The sequence below is a fragment of the Stenella coeruleoalba genome (genome assembly GCF_951394435.1).
Source record: "Stenella coeruleoalba genome assembly, chromosome: 3".
Taxonomy (NCBI): domain Eukaryota; kingdom Metazoa; phylum Chordata; class Mammalia; order Artiodactyla; family Delphinidae; genus Stenella; species Stenella coeruleoalba.
This window is the reverse complement of record NC_137148.1, coordinates 147,486,462-147,504,985: the sequence shown is the minus strand read 5'-3', so window position 1 is coordinate 147,504,985 and position 18,524 is coordinate 147,486,462. Positions and strand designations below refer to the sequence as shown.

General features: G+C 47.8%; 1 protein-coding gene across 2 annotated transcripts in view; it reads left to right on the top strand.

Moving 5' to 3' along the window:
• STK10 (serine/threonine kinase 10) overlaps positions 1 to 18,524 on the top strand; it is a 121,222-nt gene that overhangs the window by 43,876 nt on the left and 58,822 nt on the right. For both annotated transcript variants that reach the window (XM_079917028.1, XM_079917029.1), the window contains exons 3-4: positions 7,573 to 7,621; positions 12,800 to 12,949. In XM_079917028.1, the coding sequence (XP_079773154.1) occupies positions 7,573 to 7,621; positions 12,800 to 12,949 (199 nt within the window). The remainder of the gene's footprint in view (positions 1 to 7,572; positions 7,622 to 12,799; positions 12,950 to 18,524) is intronic.

The following is an 18,524-nucleotide window of genomic DNA, read 5'->3' as shown; positions in this document are numbered from 1 at the left end:
GTGAGTAATGCTGCTCTGAACATTGGTATACAAACATCTGTTTGATACTCTGCTTTTAGTTCTTTTGGGTATATACCCAGAAGTGGAATGCCAGTTCATAAGGCAATTCCATGTTTAATTTTTTTAATTCTAGTTTTAATTTTTGGGGAACTGCCGTACTCGCTTCCCCAGTGGCCACACCATTTTACATACACAGGGTTCCCATTTCTGTACATCCTTGCCAACACTTGTTATTTTCTATTTTTTTTTTAAATAGCCAGCCTAATGGGTGTAAAGTGATATCTAACTGTGGTTTTGACTTGCATTTCCCTAATTAGTAATGCTGAGCATCTCTTCATGCATTTATTGCCTATTTGTATATCTGTAAATGTCTCTTCAAGTATTTTGCCCAATTTTTTTGTTTGTTATTGAGTTGTAAGAGTTCTTTATATATTCTTGATATTAGTCCCTTATCAGATATATGATTTGCAAGTAGTTTCTCCCATTCTGTGGGTTGCTTTTTCACTCTGTTGATAGTGTCCTTTGATGTCCAAAAGTTATCAAATTTGATGAAGTCCAGTTTATTTATTTTTTGTTGTTGTTGCCTGTGCTTTTGGTGTCATAACCAGGAAATCATGGCTAAATTCAATGTCATGAAGCTTTTCCCTATTTTTTTCTTCTAAGAGTTTTGTAGTTTTACCTCTTACATTTATGTCTTTGATCCAGTTTTAGTAAATTTTTGTATATGGTGTAGGGTAAGGGACCATCTTCATTCTCTTGCATATGGGTAGTTCAGTTTTCTCAACAAAATGGGTTGAAAAGACTGTCCTTTTCCCATTGAATGGTCTTGACACCTTTGTTGAAAATCATTTGACCGCATATGCAAGGGTTTATTTCTGGGATCTCTTTCCATTGTCTATATGTTTTTATGCTAGTACCTCACTGTTTTGATTATTGTAGTTTTGTAGTAAGTTTTGAAATCAAGAAATGTGAGACTTCCAACTTTCTTTGAACAGTTTCTTAACAACTGTTCTTTTTAAGATTGCTTTGGTTATTTGGGGTCCCTTGATATTCCATATGCCGCATCTTTTTTTATCCATTCATCCATTGATGGACACTTGGGTTGTTTCCATATCTTGGCAATTGTAAATAATGCTACAGTGAATGTAGGGCTGCATATATCTTTACGAACTAGTGTTTCATTTCCTTTGAATAAATACCCAGAAGTGGAATTGCTGGATCACATGGTAGTTCTATTTTTCATTTTTTGAGGAACCTCCATACTGTTTTCCACAGTGGCTGCACCAGTTTACATTCCCATCAACAGTGCATGAATGAGGGTTCCCTTTACTTCACATCCTCACCAACTTTGTTATTTCTTGTTCTTTTGATAATAGCCATTCTGAGAGGTGGGAAGTGATATCTCATTGTGGTTTTGATTTGCATTTCCCTGATGATTAGTGATGCTGCACATCTTTTCATGTGCTTGTTGGCCATCCATATGTCTTCTTTGGAAAAATGTTTATTCAGATCCTCTGCCCGTTTTTTAATCAGGTTGTTTGTTTTTTTTGTCATTGAGTTGTATGAATTCTTTATATATTTTGAATATTAACCCCTTATTGGATATATGGTTTGCAAATATCTTCTCCCATTCAGTAGATTGCCTTTTTATTTTGTTGATGGTTTCCTTTGCTGTGCAGATGCTTTTTAGTTTGATGTCGTCCCATTTGTTTATTTTTGCTTTTGTTACCATTACCTTTGGAGTCAGATCAAAAAAATATATTGCTAAGACCAGTGTCAAGACCGATGTCCACCTGTGTTTTCTCCTATGAGGTTTCTGGTTTCTGGTCTAACATTCAAGTCTTTAATCTATTTTGAGTTGATTTTTGTGTACGGTGTAAGATAGTGGGTTCAGTTTCATTCTTTTGCATGTAGCTATCTAGTTCTCCCAACACCATCTATTGAAGACACCATCCTTTCCCCATTGTATATTCTTGCCTCCTTTGTTGTAGATTAATTGGCCATAATATTCATGGGTTTATTTCTGGGCTCTCTATTCTGTTCCACTGATTTGTATGTCTGTTTTTATGCTGATACCAAACTGTTTTGATTACTATAGCTTTTGTAATATAGTTTGAAATCAGGAAGTATAATGCCTCCAGCTTTGTTCTTTTTCAAGATTGTTTTGGCTATTTGGAATCTTTTGTGGAATGGGTATGTTGTTAATTGTCTTGGATATATATCTAGGAGGGGAATTGTATGGATCATATTGTAATGCCATGTTTAACGTTTTAAACTGTTAACATTTAGACTGTTTTCCAAAGTGCCTGCATCATTTTACATTCCTACTGTCGGTGTATGAGGGTTCCTATTTGTCCATATTCTTGTCAACACTTATCACTGTCCATCTTTTTGATTCTAGGCATCCTAGCAGGCATGAAGTGGTATCTCATTGTGGCTTTGATTAACCTTTCCCTAATGGTCAGTGATAGCATCTTTTCATGTGCTTATTGGCCATTTCTATATCTTTTTTGGAGAAACATCTCTTCAAATCCTTTACCTATTTTTAAATAGTGTTATTTGTCCTTTTATTGTTTTACTTTAAGAATTCTTTATATATTCTGGATACTAGCCTGTTGTCAAATATATGACGTGCAGACATTTTTCCCGTTCTGTGGGTTGTCTTTTCACTCTTTTGATAGTGTCCATTGATGCACAAAAGCTTTTAATGTTGATGAAGTCCAGTGTATCTGTTTTTTCTTTTATTGCTTGTGCTTCTGGTGTCACTTCTACCCACCTGATCTTCATCATGCCCCTTGATACACACACACTCAAAGGCCCACAAATCTTTTTTTTAAAAGATGGGAGGGTATTTAAATAATTATATTTATACTTATTTTTAAAAAATACTCATTGAAATACTCTTCTGTTTCAATCTGACCATCTCTAATAAGGCAAATCCCTAAAGCCTCTTTGCCAATACCCAGGGCTTCTCAAACCATCATTTGGTAAAGGCTCACCAGGATGGTCTTACATCCTCCCCAAGCCCCTAGCTCCTTGGTTAGAGGCAAGAAGTAAAGGAAACACTGATGATGAAGTTCAGGTTAATTAAGGAACATAAACGAAACGGTAATTCCACCAGTTTGTCCCCAAGATTTCTGTACCACCATCTTACATTATGTTTTTGGTAGGCGGAGGAGAGATGTGACTCTAGGGTCCAGACCTCTCGCTCTTTTGCGAATTCCTATAGAGCAGTGGTTCTTAAAGTATAGTTGCGGGGCGGGGGGGAGAAGCAGCAGCATCCCTGGGGCATTTGTTCAAAATACAGATTCTTGGACCCTCCCCCAGACCTACTGAACCAGAAACTCTGGGGTGGGGCCCGATTATCTGTGTTTTATCAAGCTCCCCAGCTCCAGGCTGGGTTAACCACTGTGGCCACAGGTTCTGGGTAATTATAGCCACGATGTGCCTGCACCACTCACCTCTGTCTGCGTCTGCCTCTGCCTGTGGCCTTAGGGCAGAGACCTGTCTGAATCGTCCTGGGTCCCCAGGCTTGTCATAGACTAGGAGCTCAGGTAGTGTTTGTTGATCAAATACTTCTTTCGTGGCCCCCACTTTGCCTAGCGATGTGAGCCCTTGGGTAGACTCTCAGCTGTTGATGAGTTAAGCTGATCAAAGACCTCCCTTCACCAGATCCTGGGAAAACCCTCGGTCACAAGCTGCTTGCTGCCCTCTCGAGGAAGAGTGATAGATGAGCCTCTGATGGGTTCTAGGAGTCGGTCCTTGGTACTGGGAGCTGTTGGATTTGGGGCTTGGCGAGGGCTTAGAGGCCGTCAGCTTTGTGCCCAGGAACCCTGGATCCCGAGGAGCCTCCTTTCATCACAGGATGCTCTGGGCATGGTCCTGCCGGGGCCTTCATCGTGGATGGGCACAGCCCCATCCCCCTTCAGATGAATAGATGCGTCTGTAGCCATGGGTGATTTTAGGCCAGTACTTTCCATTAAAAAAAAGAGTACTCCTAATATAAAATCTTATTTTACATATTAGTTGAATAAAATATGGAAAATACATGAAAGTACAGAACACCGGTAATCCTTCTGTGGGTACTGATGTATGTTTCTGTTCTCTCTTCTAAGCAGGCATATTTAGTAATTTCCTAAGACATCAAGATGATTATTTTATTTATTGTTTTTATTGCCTTTATTGAGATTATTATTTTATTAATTAAACCTCATGCATTTCTGTAAAAGCCCTGAGAAGTTTATAATATAAGCCCCCTGTGACCCTACCACTGGCAAGCTGAAAGGTAAAGTGTTAAGATACATGTAATGGAACCTAGTGAGAGAACCATGTCATGAAAGGGACATTTTTTTTTTTTTTTGGCATCACATAAAAGGCACCAAGACATGAAGCTTTTTAAACCAAAAGGACAAAAAAAAAAAGCAACTTTAAAAAAAAAAGAAGAAAAATCAAACTTTATTTTGCCACAAGTGAGAGTACAGTTGGGCAGAATTACAAAAAGTTAATTAATGGAACATCACTCTGATTAACTCTGAACAAGGACTGCTGTTTCAAAAAAAAGCTTCGGGCTTCCCTGGTGGCGCAGTGGTTGAGAGTCCGCCTGCCGATGTAGGGGACGCGGGTTCGTGCCCCGGTCTGGGAGGATCCTACTTGCCGCGGAGCGGCTGGGCCCGTGAGCCATGGCCGCTGGGCCTGCGCGTCCGGAGGCTGTGCTCCGCAACGGGAGAGGCCGCAGCGGGGAGAAGCCCGCATACCACACACACAAAAAAAGCTTCAGAGTTTGAAGTGCGGGTTACAGCAGTGATCCCCAACCTTTTTGGCACCAGGGACCAGTTTCGTGGAAAACGATTTTTCCATGGACCGGGGTGGGGGGGTGGGTGGGAAGGTTTTGGGATAATTCAAGCGCATTACATTTTTTGTGCGTTTATTTCTATTATTATATCAGCTCTACCTCACATCATCAGGCATTAGATCCCAGGGGTTGGGGATGCCTGTGTTACAGGGCAGTAATCTCCTAAAGATACTTCCTCGGGGTCCATATGCAAATTGTGACGTATTATAGGTTTAATCCTGGCATAGAATGAAAAGTCAGTACATTTATTCATGGAAATAAAACCAAAGCTAAGCTCAGAGCTTCCCAGCAGCCAAGGCAAAATAATAATAAGTAAAAAAATACGGGAAGGGCAAGGGGGCATGGAGCTCTTGAATTGCAGAAGAGGAAACAAACCAGAATGGCACAGTGCTCAAGCTTTCCTAGTGCTGACCTGGGAGAGGAGGGGTCATGGGGGACCTTGAGTAAGGATGTTGTGTAAGGGACAGTTTAACTGAAAGATGCAGGAACTGCCTGGGTTTGACCACTTCTCATTACTGACTTTTGATACGGCAATGGGTGTGTTGATGAACTGTAGTTCTGGGAAGGCATATTTTTGTAGGAGGCCTAAATAACATGGTCTAAGTGTGACACATTCTAGTGATTTCCTTTGCTAGATTCGACAAGTGCCTATTAGTTGGTGTGGCTTTTGTGTTGGGCATGTCGTTGACTGTCTTGATGATGTTGGAGGAAGAGAAGCTTAGTACCATTTTACAGACGAAGAAATTGAGGCTCAGGGACACTAAGTGGCTTACCCAGGGTCACATAGCTAATTAAGAGGCACTACCACCTTTTCCTCTTCAGCTGCCCCCTGTTAGAGAAGGGAATGTCTGAGCCTGTCCTGTGTCTGCTATGTGTGAGGCTCAGGCTTGTTGCTTTATAAATACCACCTCATCCAACCATTACAGTAGTTCTGGGGGCATCCACAGTATTATCCCATTTTGCAGAGAGGTAGGTCATTGCCAAGGCCGCAAAGATAGTAGCGGGTGAAGAGCAGGGGTTCCCAGCCTGGGTTTGGTGGTGGGACTTAAGGGCGTGCAAGAAGTCAGTGGAATTGCACACAAACATTTGTTTGCATTTTTCTGTGTGAGAGGAGAGAGGGTGGCTTTCGTGGGGTCTCAAAAGACAACACGAAAACCAAAAAAGCCTGAACCTCTGAGCTCAAGGAAGGAATCATAGGAACAGCTCATACTGACTGAGCCTCACCCGTCGCCCGGCAAGGCCCGGATGACTTTGTCACTCCTGTGGGGTTCGGGCGTGTATCCCACCATCTCACAGGCCACTTAACTAGTAAGTGGCCTTGCTTGGTGACTAAATTTGGCTTCTTTTCCGCCACTGCTTCTCGTAGCTGGGTTTTTTTCTAGCAATTAACAGGATTTGGGGTTCTCTTTTGTGGAGCTGAGGATTATTAAAAGGCAGAATGAGACACTGAGCTTCGAGAGGTCAATGCCTGTGTCCAGGTCACCCTGACCCCTGGAAACAAGCCTGGTTCATTGGTGGTTGGTTAAATGAACAAATGAATGAGTGAGTAAGTGGGAGAAGGTAGTACCACTTCCTCGTGTTCTGGGTTGCAGGACATTAATCTCTGATGACTTTTATTTAGGACGACAGTCACCAAAATGGTAGAGAGGTAGTCTGGGGGAGCTGGGGTCAGGCCTGATGCTCCGATGGCCAGGCAGGACCAGAGTGACTGTAGGAACGTCAGAGGCCAGGTCTCTCCTCCTCGGCAGGTGGTGCTGTGTGAGTGGGTGGGTGCCCCCTTGCATCGCTCCCTCCCATGGTGAGTAGCACAGCGTGTGGCAGGCCTGTCTGTTGTCCTGGGTTGGGAGGGCGGTGCAGTCTTGCTACACCTGGTCCCAGTATCTCTGGGTGTCAGTCCCTGGCCCAGCTTAAAGCCCCCTGCTTGACCTCCTTTTGTTTCTTGCCCCCAGGGGTGTCCTTCCCCCTAAATATACTTAGAGCTGGGGCCCAGCTAAGAGTAATAGCATCAGCAGCCCCATCTTACAGCTGAGAAAACGGGCTCACACGATGGAAGTGACTTGCCCAAGGTCACAACTAGTGAGCCGTGGGCTTGGGACTGGGTCCAGACATGCATCACCACATCCTCCTGTTTACATTGCCAGGAAGCCTCTGGAAGGCGGCCACAAGCTCAGAGGCCTCATCGGAACCTTAAGGCTAGTTCTCCGTCCTCTGGCTGGAGAGCTGGCTCTGGCCCAGCTGGGTCATGGCTGAGGTTTTTCCTTTTCTATTTAGGGCGACGAGCCTTCTTGACCACGCTGCAGGCACTGTGTCTGCCTCTGCTGAGCTTGGTTGGAGGGACTTTACAACAAGCAGGGGCCGGGAGCCCGGAGCTGGAGGAGATGCTGGGAGTGCCTTAAATTCTGTGTCACTTTCTGCCTTCCCCACCCGCCTCTATCAGCACTTTAAAAAACAGAGAAAGCATCTTCTCATATAGGAGAAGGCACGAGCCTTCTCCTATATGAGCCTAGAGTGGGGCAGGAAGGATTGGAGCCTAGAGTGGGGCAGGAAGTGTGAAGATGGGAGTGGACCAGAGAGGGAGGGCCTGTGTCAATACCCACGGCACTTTTTACTCTAATTGCCCTTTTCCATCTGCCGTGCTGGGCTGGGAGCCCTTGAAGGCTTGGATCTGGTGGCTCTCCCAGGCGCCTGCTCATTGTTACTTTGCCTTGTATTTTCTGCAGATCATGATCGAGTTCTGTCCTGGGGGAGCTGTGGATGCCATCATGCTGGGTGAGTTTTTTGCTTTTTGTTTTTTTTTCTTGGCGCGGCATGCGGGATTTTAGCTCCCCAACCAGGGATCAAACCTCTGCCCCCTGCAGTAGAAGTGTGAAGTCCTAACCACTGGCCCACCAGGGAAGCCCCCTGGGTGAGTCTTCCTTCATGCAATGCAGTGGTGCTGGTGTTGGCGCTGCTTAGGACTGGTGTCCATCACTCCTCTGCCCCAGTAATGCCCGTGGCCTGTTTGAGTACCTCCCCACTCTGTCCCATTTTGGGAGCAGGGGCTGGGTTACTGGAGAGGATGCAGGACACTTGGAAGACCAACACTTCCCGTTCAAAAAGCCACATGACCTTGAGCGGGTCATTCTCTCCCTCAAGCCCTCGGCATAAGACAGGTGTGGTGCTCCCTTGCTGGACCCCACAGTACGCTTAGGAGGTGAAAATGAGACACCTGAGGGAGGTTCTTTGTAAGGTGGGGATCCCCACCCATTCTATAAGAGCTCAGTGGGGAAACTGTTGTTCCAGGCAAGCTTGAGCAGTAACAAAAAATATATATTAGTAATCACCTCTATTTTTTGAACGGCCACTATATGCCAGAGATTGTGGTAGCTGCTTTCATGTATATTATCCTCATGTATAAAATCAGAAAGAGCATCTCTGTTTTATTGACCAGACTGATGCTTAGAGAGGTTAAGGAGCTCGCCCAGAGTCACACAGCAGAGCTGAGATGTGAACCCAGGTCTGGGGGACGCTGTTCCTAATTGCTGCCCACCCTGCATTATCCTTTGCTTTTGCCAGCCTGGTGAGCAGTGAGTGAGGAGAGGTTGAGAGTCTTGGGCCCAGAAGGTTGAATAACATGTCCGGGATTCTGGGGCAGTTCGAGAGAGGAGAGGCCCTCAGTATAACATAGCACCATTCAGCCACGTTTTTATTGTGAAGAGGGTGTTTTCTCCCTCAGTTTATCTCAGGAATGTCTCAAATTTATGGCAGCCCTTTCCCATCCTGAGCTATAGAATGCTGGCTTTCCTTGCAGAGCCTCTTGCCACTCCCAGAGTTCCCAGGTGGGTAAATGACAGTAGGGAACAGGATACGGGCACTTGTGGTATGGCCCTTGGGTGTACCTTCTCCCAGCAGAGATTGGCTTTGAAGATTTTCATTGTTCTGGGTAGAATCTGACAACGTAAAAATGATGGTCTTGTATGAGTTGAGATGCTCTAGGTTATAAGGGCTATTCAAACTGGTTTAGGAAAAAAAAAAAGTTAGGGGATGTGGGAAGGGGAATTTATTTGCACTAATAACTGAAAAGTTTAAGGGTGTCAGGCTTCAGGCACAGCTTGAGCTAAGGGTTTTAAAAACATTGTTGTAAGAACTTGGTTTCCTTCTCCAACTCTTGACCCTACTTTCCTCTGTGTTGGCCCCATTCTCGTGCTGATTTTCTGTTCTTGGTGACAAGATGGCTGTGGGAGCTCCAGCCATCACATCAGAATTCCAAATAGCAGGATAGAAGAAGGAAGGGTAGGACAGGTCCACAAAAACACATCCCACTGCCACTCTTTTAAGACACCACAGAAGCCCCACATGACACCTCCATTTTCATCTCACTGGCTAGAAGATAGTAACACATAGCTGTAAGGGAGGCTGAGAAATGTGGTCTTCTGGCTGGTTGGCTGTATGTTTGGATATTTTAAAAAGGGGAGAATGAGAACCAACGAGCAGCCTGCCTCTCCCGGTTTGCCGCTTAGCTGAATGAGACCTGGGGGAGGATATCAGAGAGGGAAGAGGCACTGATGAGTCCCAGGTCCTTGAGCTCATTCACAGCTGGGGCGTCACCCCGGGCTATTGCTCAGCCAGCAGGCAAACTCACCCTGGGCTCAGTGTCTTACGTCTCCCGGTGGAACCGACGGCTCCGGCCCCAAGTGGTTCTCGCTCCTTTTTGGTGGCAGCAGTTAAAGTGCTATCATCATGTTAGAAATCCAGGTGGGAGAAGAGAAGCTGGGACAAGGAGAGCCAGGCTGCAGCTCTGTGGTCAGGGGTGGACTGTCCCGCAGATGCCCGCCCTGCTCAGAGGGGCTTTCTGCCCTAGGTTGCCTCCCGTCGCCTTGCAGACTTGTGCAAAGTGATGAGCCTGGGCTTGGGGTCCAGGCTTCCTGAGGTCCATCCCAGGTTCCTTGGCTTGGTAGCTGTGGGGTCCTGGGCTGGCTCCTTTACGGCACGGGCAGAACATGCACGCGGCACATCACCACGTGGCCATCTTAGTTTGTTCTGATCCTGTGGGCCACGCCTTGCTAGCTGCTAAACATTTTGGCTCTCAGCCCTCCTGAGAACGGTAGGGTGAGGGGTGGGTCTGGATGTGGTTTCGAAGGGGACTTAGACTCATCGGCAATAGACTCATCTGCAATGTTGCAGCTTCTTTTATTAAGGAGAAAGTATTCATGTATTGCTGTGTAATCAAGAATTCATCTTAAAAATTTATCGTACTGTGTGATTCCAATTATATGCCTTTCTAGAAAAAGATGAAACTATAGGGACAGGAATCAAATTAGTGATTGATTTGGGGCTGGAATGGGGGTGAAAGGGGCACAGGGGAATTTGGGGGAGTGATGGAAATATGTATTCTATTAATAAATTGTGGTGCTGTTTTTGTGGCTACCTACATTTGCCAAAGTTCATAGAAGTCTATACCCAAAAAAAGGTGAATATTACTGTATGTAAATTATATCTCAATAAACTAGACTTTAAAAATATGTCTTATCTATTTACCTCACTGGATTATTGTAAAGATTAAATGAAATAATGTACCCAAATCCTTATCCCTGTGCCTAGTGCATTGTAAAGGCTCCAAAAATGGTGGCGTTGAGATCATGGTCATCACACCATCACTTTGATTTTTCCTGTTTCATTTATGTAAGTAAATCAGACATGAGCCAGACTCATTTTTGACATTTAAAAATTTGCTGCAGGGCTTCCCTGGTGGCGCAGTGGTTGAGATTCCGCCTGCCGATGCAGGGGACGGCGGGCCGCCGTCCGGGAGGATCCCACATGCCACGGAGCGGCTGGGCCTGTGAGCCATGGCCGCTGAGCCTGCGTGTCCGGAGCCTGTGCTCCGCAACGGGAGAGGCCACAGCAGTGAGAGGCCCACACGCCGCAAAAAAAAAAAAAAATTGCTGCAGATAATCTGACATAATCTCAGGACCAGCAATCACCTTTTATTGACTGTACTCCATGCTGAGAAGTTAACATGCTTTATCGCTGGAGCCCTGCCTACATCCATCATCATACTCCCATTTTACAGACCAGTAAATGAAGATGCGGTGGGATACAGCAACTTGCCAGAAACCACACAGCCAGTAAGAGGCAGCGCTGGGTTCAGGCACAGTCTGTGTGGCCCTGAGGTCCCCTCAGGCTCTGAGCCTAGACCCCTGCTGGCGGAAGCGCAGGGGTTAAGGATGAGCAGTTGGGAAGGGGAGCAGTTGTGGACCCAGAGAGAGGGACCTCTGGTCCAGGAGCCCTGCTTTGGGGCCGGGCTTCCCAGGACAGTGCAGTTGGCACCTCCACCCTGGCCCTGGCCCTGGCCCTGGCCCTGGGAAGTCAGAAGGGAGAGTGCTTCTCCAGCCAGAGGGAGGCCTCAGTGCAGTGCTCTGGCCCACCAGCCTGGGAGCCTGCAGCCTGAAGGCTGTGAGGCTCACCTCAGCACAGGGAGCTTGGGCGGCAGCAAAAACTCAATAATCACGGTGACCAGTGGGGCAGAGAGTGGGGCATGTCGTCCTTGACTCTTCTCGCACCCTGTCTCGCCACTGCACCCACCTGGTCCCACACTCTGTCATTCCCCCCTCCCCAACCCAGGTCAGGAATCCTTCCTCTTCAAAGCGTTGGCCACCTTCTAGCCCTCCTGGACCACGGTGTGGCCCCCAGCCAAGCCCCCTGCCCACTCTTGTTCCCTGCAAGCTCTTCACTCGCTGCACCAGGAGGAATTTTTTAAACGCAAAACTCAGGTTGTATCTCTGTCCCACTCAGAGCCTCTCCCAGACTGCCCCTTGCATTTCAAAGAAAATGCAGCCTCCATAGCTCCTGCCAACCTCCGACCTCCACTTAACTTTCCCCGCCAGCCAAGTGGGGTCCTTTGCACATGCTGTGGAACTCTTCTTTGCGTTCCTCACCTGCTCAGAAAAGAAGTCCCTGCCGTCTCTAAGTGGACGCTGGGTTGTGAATAGTGTGTGTGTCTGTGTGTGTGCGCGCACGCACGGCCCCAACCAGCACACGAGAGGCTTTTGATGACGGCCCCTCACCTTCCCCATCTCTGGTACCACCACCACCGGCCAGTTAACATTTTTCAACACCAGCTCATGTCACCTCCAGGCCTTCGCTTTGGCTGGTTCTTTGACCTGGAATGCCCTGCCCCACTTTTCTCCTCTCAAACACCTGTTCTTCCTTCAAGACACAGCTCGAATGCCCTTTCCTCTGGGGAGCTTCCAGATTCCCCAGGCAAAAGGGGTTGCTGCCTGTCCTGCCCTCCCATGCCCCCCAACCCCCCTGTGTTCCAAAAGTTGCTTGTCATTTCCATGCCCTTCTCTGTGTCCCCACACCCAGCACGGAGCCTGACACTCAGTGCCGGCCCACAGAATGGGTCTCTGCCCCTCAGAAAGGTTGTGTTTGCAAACCTGAGCTCTGAAGACAGGCTGGCTGGTTTTTTTCTTTTTTTGCATACGAAGGCCTCTCACTGTTGTGACCTCTCCCGTTGCGGAGCACAGGCTCCGGACGCGCAGGCCCAGCGGCCATGGCCCACGGGCCCAGCCGCTCCACGGCATGTGGGATCTTCCCGGACCGGGGCACGATCCCGCGTCCCCTGCATCGGCAGGCGGACTCTCAACCACCGCGCCACCAGGGAAGCCCCAGGCTGGCTGTTTTTAATCTCAGATCTGTGACTCCCTACTGTGTGACCTTGAGCAAGTGACTTGACCTCTCTGAGCCTCAGTTTCCTAACCTGTGACATGGCGGAACAATTGGGCCTGCTCCATAGTGTTACTGTGAGGACGAAGCAGGTACCCTGTGAAGTGCTTAGAAGTGAACCTGGTATACGGTAAGTGCGCAACCACATTGGCGGCTTATGTATTTCTTGTACCTGGCAGGGGCCTGACATGGAGTTGCCTGCATTGAGCACTTGCTGAGTTGACAAGTTCTCTCTGTTTCCAGAGCTGGACCGAGGCCTCACTGAGCCCCAGATTCAGGTGGTTTGCCGCCAGATGCTGGAAGCCCTCACCTTCCTGCACGGCAAGAAGGTCATCCACCGGGATCTGAAAGCTGGCAACGTGCTGATGACGCTTGAGGGAGACATCAGGCTGGGTAAGGGGTGTCTGTGGGCGAGGCGCGAAGGCAGAGCCCCGCGCCACCTGCCGGGGGTGTCGGCCTGGCCTCTGCGGGCAGGAGGGAGCGAGTGTGGATCCGCACTCAACCGAGGGTTCTCAACCGAGGGTGATTTTGTCCCCCGGGGACAGTGGCAATGTCTGGAGACATCTTTGGTTGTCACAACTAAAGGTTGGGGGAGACCACTGACATCTGGTGGGTAGAGAGAGGGATGCCCAGCAGCCTACAGTGCACAGGACAGCCCCTTGCTACCAAGAGTGATCCTGCCTACAGGCCAACAGCGCTGCAAGGAGGCACTGGCCCAACCCCTTTTGCTCTTGCTTCTGATTGGTAGAATCTGAGAGAGAGTGATGGCCGGAAAGACAGCCCTCATCCATTCCCAGACAGAAAATAGAGCCTCGGGGGCAGATAGTGAAACCTTATTAATTTTTTTTTTATGTCTCCTCTCCGTTTTTTTCTTTTCAACTGTGGTAAAATATACATAACAAAATGTATCATCTTAACTGTTTGTAAGTGTACAGTTCAGTGACATCAAGCACATTCAAATTGCTATGCAACCATCACCACCATCCGTCTCCGGAACTTTTTCATCTTCCCAAACTGAAGCTCTGTACCCATTAAACAGCATCTCCCCATCCCCTCTGCCCCCAGCTCCTGGCAACCACCATTCTCTCTCTCTCTCTTTTTTTAAATTTATTTTTATTTCATTTTTGGCTGCATCAGGTCTCAGTTGCGGTGCGCGGGCTCTTTGTTGCAGCACGCCGCGGGCTCCTCTCTAGTTGTGGCATGCGGGTTCCGGAGCACACGGGCTCTGTAGTTTGTGGCATACAGGCTCTCTAGTTGAGGCGCACGAGCTCAGCAGTTGTAAGCGTGTGGGCTTAGTTGCCCCTCGGCATGTGGGATCTAAGTCCCCTCCCCAGGGGATCTAACCTGCGTCCCCTGCATTGGAAGGCGGATTCTTTACCGCTGGACCACCAGGGAAGTCCCCAACCACCATTCTCTTGAATGTCTCTATGAATTTGACTACTCTAGGAATCTCGTATAAATGCAATCATTTGTGTTTTCGTGCCTATTTCACTTAGCACAATGTCCTCAAGGTTCGTCCATGTTGTAGCATGTGTCAGAATTTCTTTATATTTTTAATACGTTTTTTTAATCAAAATAACACATACATGTGTCGTCTACTCCTACCATCTCCCTTCCCTGTCCCCCCGCTCAAGACAATCACTTTTAACTCTTCTCATATTTACTCCTGCGTAAATGCAGGAGTAAATATGAGAAGAGTTAAAAGTGATAATAAAAATAAAAATAAAATATAAAAAAAGTGGTAATAAAAATAACGCATATGTATCGGTTTAGGAAGCACCCTCTAGATGCCAGCCCTCAGACAAGGCACTTTCCAGACGTCATCTCATTTAGTCAGCACTCCTGAGGACACTTGGGGGAGGGGAGGCGACTATACCCATCACAGGTGAGGACGCTGAGGCCCACAATGGAATGAAATGCCCAGGATCAGTCCACGAGGGGGGAGAAGCAGCAGGGTTTGGACTTGGGTCTCCCTGACTCTAGCTGCCAGTGGACTGGCTCTGTCACAGGTGGAGGGAGGTGGCCAGGGAAGAGCCAGGTCAGGGAGAATCTGGGAACAGAAGAGTCTTATGTGCTCTGGGGAATTCAAGGCAAACCTTCGCTCAGCCTTCAAGAACATATCAAATGTATATCTATATCCCCTCCGTCTTGGACCTCCCTCCCACCCCCCCATCCCACCCATCTAGGTCGTCACAGAGCACGGAGCTGAGCTTCCCATGCTTTATGCCATGTTCCCGCTAGCTATCTGTTTTACGCTTGGTAGTGTATATACGTCAGTCCTAATCTCCCAACTCGTCCCACCCTCCTCTTCCCCGCCGTGTCCACATGCCCGTTCTCTACGTCTGTGTCTCTATTCCTGCCCTGCAAATGGGTTCACCTGTACCATTTTTCTAGATTCCACAGATACGTGTTAAATGTACAGCAGAAACTAACACAACATGGTAAAGCATTTATACTCCAATAAAAATTTTTTTTAATTGAAAAAAATATGCAAGATACTAAAAAAAGTAAAATAAATAAAATAAAGTAAATACATACGGTAATACCTAAAAAAAAAAAAAAAAGAACATATCAAATGGAGGAGACAGGACACAGACAGCCTGGGTCAGGAGCAACCTGAGGGGCTGTCAGCAGAGGGAAGCCCGGGAAGCCCTGGGTAGAGACAGGGATGGAGGGAGGGCCCCAGCAGCCTGGGGCTAAGATGTGCCCAGTGAGGGTCTCCTTTCCCTTGCTGACTTCCTCCACACACCCCTTCAGTCGGGAGGGCGCTGACGGGCCGAGCTGACTCCAGAACCGCACTCGAAACCCAGCAGGAGCAGATGGGGGCATCAGCTTTCCAAATGACTTGACAGATGCAGGTGAGGAAACTAGGAAACCAATTAAGGAGGAAGAAAAGTTCAGGGAGAGTTGAATGTGCGAGTATTTACACAATTACAGCTGGGCCCTGGGAACCTGGTGTGGACGCCTGCTGAGTCCTGATATTCTGTTTTAGAAAATCCTCCTTCCCCCTGGAGCTTGGAATCTGCCGCCTGGTGAAGCAGTGGAGGAGGCCTGAGAGACGAGGTAGCAGTCTGTCTGCCTCTTCCTAGGTCCCTGGGACCGTCTGGGGCCCCTGGAGGGGCATTATGCAACTCAGGGCTGCATAAGAGAATTGCTCAGCAGATCTTTCTCCCAAGCAGAGATGTCACCTTATCAGAGACAGTTTGTGTTTCTCGATGGAGTGGGAATAAATGGGAAGCAGCAGGGTGAGCTGAGCAAAGCGTCGGCCCTAGACACAGACAAGCCTGGTTCAGATCCTGACTCTGCCACTTCCGAGCTGGACAGACACATTTAACCATTCAGGCCTCAGTCTTTTCATCTGTGCAGTGGGTGTAACAACAGAACCTCCTCACAGGGTTGTGACCAGTGGGCTGAAATACAAAGTACTGTCACTGGGAGCCTCAGGGTTCTGTCCCTCTCTGCTACTAGGCATTTTGCTTCTTCCTTGTGTTAAATGTTTACTTCTGTCTAGGATTTCAGACTTCCTCTGAGATTCATTTGATAGTTGCCAAGCAGAGCACACATTCCAGCTCCGGGTGGCTGTGAAGCAGTTCTTCATGGCCAGTGGGAATCCATTTGTGCAGAGAGGGAAAGGAAGAGTGTCTGCCACCAGAGACAGTTCAGATGTAAAGTGGGGTGAGGACTCTGAGGTCCAAAGATCTGTGCTCTTGTCTTGGACCTGCCTTTGGCCTTGGATGAGTCACCTAACCCTTTTGAATCTTACTTTCCTCAAACAGTGGGGTAGTAGTTCTTACCTCATGGAATTGGTATGATGATTTAATGAGGCAATATGTGCAAAGCATCTATAGGTGCCCAGCCTATCAGAGAGAGGCCTGGCAAAGGTTGAGTTTCTTTCCTGGGCTGAGGGATGTCTCACAGTAGCTGTCATGAGGAGGAATGTTCTTCATTCTCCAAAGAACCTGAGTTCCTCTCCCCAGAGGTGCTTCTCTGAAGATGGGAGGTGAAATTCACAACTTTTGGGGTCTTTCAAGTTCCGAGAAGAGGTCTGAACTGGCCTAAAAATCAAAGTGCCTAACACAGAGCCTGGCACATAGTAGGTGCTCAGTAAATAGTAGTGTCCAGCATTGCCATTACTTTATCAGTTCAAGTTACTACAGGATCTCTACTTCCCAAAGGCCCCCTGATATTCAGGAGGCCTGGCAGGAGCCAGTCACCTGCCTCTCACCCCCACCTGGACCCTAACCCAGAATTCCTGTGTGCTGCTGCCAGCAGGCTGGGGTCTTGGTTCTTTCATTGTGGCTACCAGGCACTGAGCCAGTGTTTGGTATGTAACTCACTGAATCCTCACAGACTACTGATAACATTTTACACAGGAAGGATTTGGCACCTAGAGAGGTTAATTAACTTACCCAAAGTCACACAGCTAGTAAGAGGAACAGCTGGGGTTTAGACCAGTGCATCTGGTTTCAGAGCCCATGTGCTTAACCACTACCCTCCTTAGACTCTTGGTGGCAGGTGATTAAAACTGGTCACGCGACTTAAGGCAGACAGGAGAATGTGTGTATATGGTGTATGGAACCGTGCTGGGGAAGATATGCAGCTGGACATGGAGTTAGTTGGACCCTGGAAAACAATGCTGCTAGGACTGTCTCTGGTTTCTGCCTTTCTGTGTATGTTGGTTAGGCTCTCAGTGCAACCCCTCACACACAGCTTCTGGCTGGGTTTAATTTTACTTTCCCCAGCATTGCCTCCTGCAGGATGAACTGAACCTCATCATTTCAAGTCTCAGAGTCAATAATCCCAGTGAAGAGCTCTGATTGGCCCAGCGTGGCTCAGGTGCAGATCCCTGGACCAATCAAGGAGGCCCAGTAAGGAGGGCTTCTCTTATTGGCCCAGCTTGTAGTCAATCTCTGAGAATGGAGGCGGGATCATGTAGCAGTATGGAAGTTCCCCTCACCCTCCTGAAACAGTGGGGTTGTGGGTGGGCAAGATGGTTTTCTAGAAGGAGGAAAGATTTGGACTTGCCAGAAAAGCAAATTGCTGTCCACCATAGACTGGCACAGCCTGCTGGAGTAATAGAGACCCAGAAGAGGGAGTGAGTGAGGCAGATGTGGATGGAAAGCAAGAACAAAGGACTGAGTTTGCAATTGAGGTTGAGAGAGACAGAAAATACCAGAAAAATGCAGGGTTATGTGGGAGAAGAGAGAGTTGATGAAGGCAGTGAGGTAGGAGGCTGAAGATGGAGGGGAATGAATGGGAAAGCAAAGCGCTCATTAGTGGTCATGTGTACCTGGTTGCCTAAAAGACAAAAGAAAATAAAAATAGAAACAGAAAAATAGAGCAGTTCTTTCAGTCTCACAGTTGGTTGCGTAATATGACCCCCATTTAATAGATGAGGAAACTGAGGCTCAGAAACAGGAAGTAGTTTATCTCAGATCACAGTAGACTCTTCTCACTTCCCTGCCTGGTACTGTTCCCATGATGCTCCTGGGAAGGCAGAAGTCCTGATAATTAAGAGAGGTCACTTGGGTGACTGGTGGAAGCCTCTCTCTTTTGAGCCCAGGCATGCCCCCGGCTGCTCTAAGGAAGGAAACCCCTGGGATTCCAGGGCTGGGGATGGGAGCCTTTGATTCTCCTGTCACCACCCCAGTTTCAGCAGGTCCCAAACCCTCTAGAGAGGGTTCACTTTTCTGTCTGCACCATGAGGGCTGTGGCTAGTTCTTGCCCACAGGGCCACTGCTGGCTGGATGGGACACTTTTGCCGTGTAAGGAGATGCAGTGTCCCTGGCTCTTTCTCACTAAATGGCAGCAGCACTGTCTTTTGTTGTGGTAACCTGACTGCCCCCATTCATTTCCAAATACTTCCTGGGGCACATGGCACGACCCCTGATTGAGGCCCACCTGGAAGCTTCTCAGACACCTAGAATTCGAGTGTAAGCCCTGACCAAGCTAGATTGTGGACTCCGCT